This window comes from Phalacrocorax carbo, chromosome 1, assembly GCF_963921805.1.
Source record: "Phalacrocorax carbo chromosome 1, bPhaCar2.1, whole genome shotgun sequence".
In the NCBI taxonomy this organism is placed as follows: Eukaryota; Metazoa; Chordata; class Aves; order Suliformes; family Phalacrocoracidae; genus Phalacrocorax; species Phalacrocorax carbo.
In genome coordinates this window covers 22,819,509-22,824,941 of record NC_087513.1, presented here as the reverse complement: position 1 = coordinate 22,824,941, position 5,433 = coordinate 22,819,509, and the positions used below count along the sequence as shown (strand labels likewise).

Here is a 5,433-nt window from a genome sequence, read left to right as displayed (position 1 = left end):
GTAAAACAGTGGAAGAGACACAAGCAATTAGCACAAGCAAAACATTTTCACTTGATAAGTCAATCTGGGCTGGCTTTTTTGCCCTGTCAGCAGTGTCTGAAAACAAAGGAGACACAGCAGCCCCAGGAGACAGCTTGTCTGCCCAACCGTTTTTTTCTGGGGGATCTCTTAATTTGTTTTAAAAGGCACATAGCAAACCTTCTAGGTGTCAAAATTTAATATGCCACATAGCACTCTGCAGCAACTGACACCCTGGGACACGTGAAGGGCTATACCAAATTGGTGTCTTTACAGAACATACTTCTTATACTTTGACTCCACCTCCCTGGTTATCACAACAATCCCTTGAATAGGCAATAAGACCTGGTCTTGTCTCGAGTGATTTGATAAGCAGTTGATAACCAATGGTTTATTAAGCTCTGGGGGTATATAAGCCACAAGGTTTTGAGCACGCCCCTGTGTTGGCGGGGTTTGACAGCTCCCTGCTCAGCAGCCCAGGAGTCACTGGAAGATGTTCTGGACTGCAAAAATACTTGTTCTTGCTCTGAGCGGTTTCCTAAGAGTGGCAACAGGCTTTGACATTGGATTATCCACAAAATGTGTAGTGATACCCAAGGAGATGGACATGTGCCACAAGATTGGGTACTCCGAAATGAGGCTTCCCAACCTGATGGGACACACAAGCATGGCAGAGGTTATCCTAAAATCCACCAGCTGGCAGCACCTTGCGCACACAGACTGTCACCCTCACGTGAGGACATTCCTGTGCTCCCTCTTTGCACCCGTCTGTTTAGATACGTAAGTACCACAGCACAGTACAAAGCTCCAGCCTTTATTTGGCAGAACAGGGATCAAATGAAAGGCAGGTTTATCATAAGAACATACAAAGGTGATCTCCACTTTATCTGAAATCTCTCTGTTAACTTTTTCATACTCATCAGAAAGAAAAATACTGAAAACATGTTCCACTTCAACTTTAGTTTATTTTGGGGAAATGAATGCTGTTGTCAAAGAATATCATGTTGTATTTTGTTACAGTTGAAATTTTATTCTTGTTAATTTAGGGTTGAAGCACCTATTACAAACAGAATCAGATCCTTGCTGAAGCATTTCTCAGGTTGTAACAGAAGCATTTTTAAAACAGTGACTTACCCTGTAAGCACAGCCCAGTCCATACACGGACCATAGTTTGCACAGCTGCCACTTCTAGAACTGTATTATTGTTGAAGGATGTTAAATATCAGTGAAGACAAGGTACTTTGCACAGAAATCACTTTTGCAGTAGTTTCTGTTATCACTGAGTGATTTTAACTGATTCAGCCTGGTATTTCCTCTGGCGACAGGTTTATCCATCCCTGTAGGAGTATGTGTGTTGCCGTCCATGAGAGCTGCGCCCCAGTGCTCGCCTGCCACGGACACTCCTGGCCTGACAGTCTGGACTGTGATCGATTCCCTGCAGACGAGGACATGTGCCTGGCATCTCTTACAAAGGAATACAAATACTTGCACAAAGGTAGCTGGAAGATGGCAGAGGGGAGGGTGGCCGTACTCTGTGCTCCTGGGAATCAAGGAGAGACAAGGGACACGGTTCCCAGACAGTCTGTGATTTTGTAAATGGAATTGTGTCAATCTGTACTGCTTCACCCTGTTTGTCCAGGTGGAAGGGGAAGGGCTAGCACTTGCAGTGTAAGCTGCAGCAGACCTCAGATGGTATAAACCAGCTTCGCTTTAATAAAATGAAGTGTAGATAATCCACACGTAGATAGAGGACAAAGGCGATTATCATGCTGCTCACAGCTATGGGCAGTATCATACCCATGACAACACTATATCTGATTTATTTTGAGGTGTCTTTATAGACTTATTAATGGCCCTTATCACAGATAAATGGCACACCTGAATTCATATATGCACAATCCTAGTGCAGCTGAACGCAGGATCACAGGTAGAACCATCCACCTAACCCCTTCCCCACCCACCTTAGCCATGGTAAAAACAATGCTGTATTTGATGCTAATAATTGAGCTTGTCAGTCTGAACAAGGACTGGATGGGCATGGAAGAATAAACTCCTTTTCATCCCTAGCCATGTTTTTAGAGAAGTGTATAGATTTTTACATTATCAGTGACCAGTTGTGTATTTTGTCTGTCATCCCTGTGGTTAATCAGTGGGCTTTCAGCTTTGACAGCAGAAAATTAATACAAAAGATTCTAAAAGATGACAATGAAACTTTGTCATTTCTTACCAGTCTTACCAAAGCCTGCCTGCCAGGCCTGCCCAGCAGTGGAGGAATTCTTCACACACAAAAGAGTTCTTGAAGTTTTCTGTGACAATAACTTTGGTAAGTCCTTGCTAATATGGCTGCTATTAAAGAGACTAACAGCTCTCCTTCTGAAATGCTTTAAAATTAGTATTAAAATAACTGGCAGTTTCTGCTGGGATTTCAGTCTTAATTCTAAGAGTCTGGCTGCTGACAACTTTAGGTTGTTTATCAGCATATGTTCTTTCTAATCAAAATATAAGGAGGATTTACTTTGCATTCAAGATCTATTAATGATCTGTTTTACAACCAAATAGCTCTTCTGTTCTTGTCTAGTTGGCTACATTATAGTACAACATGCTTTATGGAAAATATTTCTGGCAAAAGCAGCCAAATAAGTAGGTTTGCCTTTTATCAGTGGTTAAACCCAAAGTAAAGCTTTGGTTGTTTCACCAGTGAACGGCATGTCCTTGTACTTGTGTGCATGCGCTGTTTGTGATACATAGCTTACTGAAAAGGAGACTCAGAAAATCATATCAGTAAAAGGAATTCTTACCTCGTGTTGTCTTACTGGAGTGACATGCAATACTTTTGAGTTTGCCCTAGAAGCTTCCTGCAAAGCCCTTTGAAGTCAGTGCAAAGACTCTCAGCGACTTCAGCTGTCTTTAGATCAGGCAGTATAGAGAAATTTCATGCTAAAAAGTGTTGGTGGAGTCAAGTGGTGTAGGTAGATGCCCATAATTAAAAGGGAATATCTAAAAGGGTGGTATCAGCAAGCATTACTAGCTATTTTTGCTGTGGGGTTCATAACATGGACAAAGTGATTTTCAGGAGAATTGCTTGGGCACGCTGGGCAGCCTCGTGGTACGAGAACCACACCAACAGTGTACAATATCTAATTACCCACAAAATCTAACATACATGGGGATGGTACAAATACATTATTCACCTTTGTGAAAAAATTCTCCACCATTCCACGAAAAAATTCTCTACCACATAACCTTTATTTTTAAAAAAATGTTTAAAAATGTATACACCTGCTGGAGAAGGCTTTGCCATAGTCTTTCAGCATAAAATATGATAGTATTTTTAAGGAGTCATCTTGCTTTCATTGGTAGTGTTTCTTTCTGCATTTGAACAGAGTGACTTAAGTGTTTCCTTTTTCTTCCTTAGCAGTGAAAGTAAAGCTGTCCAAAAAGAGAACAGTATTTGGTGACAAAGAGTATAACATTGAATGCCAAGTGGAATTCATTACCCAGGGGTCACTCTTGCCATATGAAACTCAGAGTATGATACAACAGTGGCTGCTTATCAATGAAAACTGTACACAGAGGATGACTCCAACCCATCATCCCATGGTGTACCTCCTTGTGGGGAATATTGAAGAAGGCATCATTTTAGTAAATCAGGTTTATCGTTGGCAAAGGAGGGACTCCCAGCTGACTTTGGCCACCCAGAAGTGGAGATACCATAAATGCTTGTAAATAGTTATCATATTTTTTGTAAAAATATGATTATACTTCTCATGCTAAACCTATCTTGTAAATAGGAATGTACTATAAGTCGAATGTAAAGCCTTAATTTCCTTTTAAATTGTATTATGAGTTGAGCTTAAACCCCAGTGTTATCAGGCCTCCTTTATGTAGTGTTCCAGCTATTCACATCAAGTTTGAACTTGGCCAAGCATGTATAAACATTTCTTTGAGTTATTGAAAAAATATTTTGTAATATATGCAAAAACTGGCATAAAATACTTTTAATCCAGCTGACTATGTTTAATGTATTTTTCTATACCGTCCACTCTGCCATTTTCTCAAGTTAACTAAACTTTCCCTTCGTTAATGTTTCATTAATCCACCTCATTGTCTCCCATTAGAGTATTTTAAAAGAAGGCAGCCCTCTGCTGGTTGCTTTTGCTGGAGTCAAAGTGGAATATATAGGAATAAGTAACTGCAAGCGTGACACGGTTGTCTCCAGCAACACGAAGATTCGGTTACTGGGCATCATTTTACAACGACAGAGCTGACAAGCGTCTCAGTGGTAATACCTGAGAGCATAGGCTAAACGCAGTTTTTGAAATTTTTTATTCTTGCATGACCATCTTGGACATAACACGGTTCAACTGGAATCTAAATTGGGCCCCCCCTACTGAAAGGTCCCTTTTTATTTTCAGACACATTAAAAAAAGCCAATGCAGAATCTTTACCAGTTGTCTAAGTGGACTGCAGGGAACTAATGGAGTCACAATATTCAAGAAATGCTAAATATTACAGCAGCCACATGATTAGCAACCTCATTGAAGGTGTCCACCACATGAAGGTGGACAGAACTTGACTTTATTTTAGTTTTATAGATAGGTATAACAGACCCAAGAGCAGGTAATTGATAATAAATAAATTAGAAGATATTTCAGTAGCATGGTATCTACGTGGTTGTATTTTATTGAAACGAATATGGGAAAAGTTTATGGTCAGTAGCTTTCTGCAAGTCCCATCTGTAATAGCCTGGGTTCCCGGTGAGTCCCCCATAAGCGCAGGTTTGTGCGCATTCTCCTGATGACACCCACTCCATCGCTTCCTGCCGTGACCTGGAAAACTAGTAGAAACTGAGTAAAAAAGTTGAAACAACCTATATTCAGTTTGTACTGTATAATGAGGTCACCGCTTAGAAAAAAAGTAGGTTGTTCAAAAGCTCGGCTGGTTCGATGGTGCTGGGCGTGGGCGGGCCCCTGCAGGAGCGCGGGTGGCTGCGTGAGGGCGGCCGCGGTGGGGGCGCGGGTGGCACCTGCTGCGGGCGGGCTGCGAGGGGCCGCGGCCCCGCCGCCGGCAACGACAGCCCCTTCCTCTGCAGAACGGAGGAGCAGCCGCTTCGGCTAAAGTGCTTATTTCATTTCTCTTTACGTTAGCGGATACCATACAGTCCAGGGTTGTGGGGTTTTTCTGCTCTGGGATTCACAGTTTGAACAGGTTGAACAGGTTGAACTATCCTTGGCATGAATATACAGTTCAAACCGTCGGGCCCCCTTCAGACAGCTCTGGCGAAGTAAATGCTTTTCTCCGTACGGACGTTAAGGCCTCCCGTTACACACCATGCGAGCGCTCAGCGGCACCGGTGCCGGCGAAGGGCGGGATCTAGGAGTTCCGCTCAGGCTGGGCCGCCCCCGGGGCGGGGGC

At 42.6% G+C, this 5,433-nt stretch overlaps 1 protein-coding gene across 1 annotated transcript; it reads left to right on the top strand.

The window, feature by feature from the left end:
* The first annotated feature begins 511 nt into the window (after positions 1–511).
* LOC104045511 (secreted frizzled-related protein 2) lies at positions 512–4,020 on the top strand. Its single transcript, XM_009505490.2, has 4 exons — positions 512–798; positions 1,344–1,513; positions 2,249–2,341; positions 3,434–4,020. Exons 1-4 carry the CDS (start codon positions 512–514, stop codon positions 3,742–3,744), a joined length of 861 nt encoding a protein of 286 aa, XP_009503785.2. The 3' UTR covers positions 3,745–4,020.
* Positions 4,021–5,433: the final 1,413 nt, after the last annotated feature.

Coding starts and splice junctions, on each gene's coding strand:
- LOC104045511 (XM_009505490.2), top strand. CDS start 512: ATGTTCTGGACTGCAAAAATACTTGTTCTTGCTCTGAGCGGTTTCCTA. Junction 1,514..2,248: donor ATACAAATACTTGCACAAAG/GTAGCTGGAAGA, acceptor ATTTCTTACCAG/TCTTACCAAAGCCTGCCTGC. Junction 2,342..3,433: donor TTTCTGTGACAATAACTTTG/GTAAGTCCTTGC, acceptor TTTCTTCCTTAG/CAGTGAAAGTAAAGCTGTCC.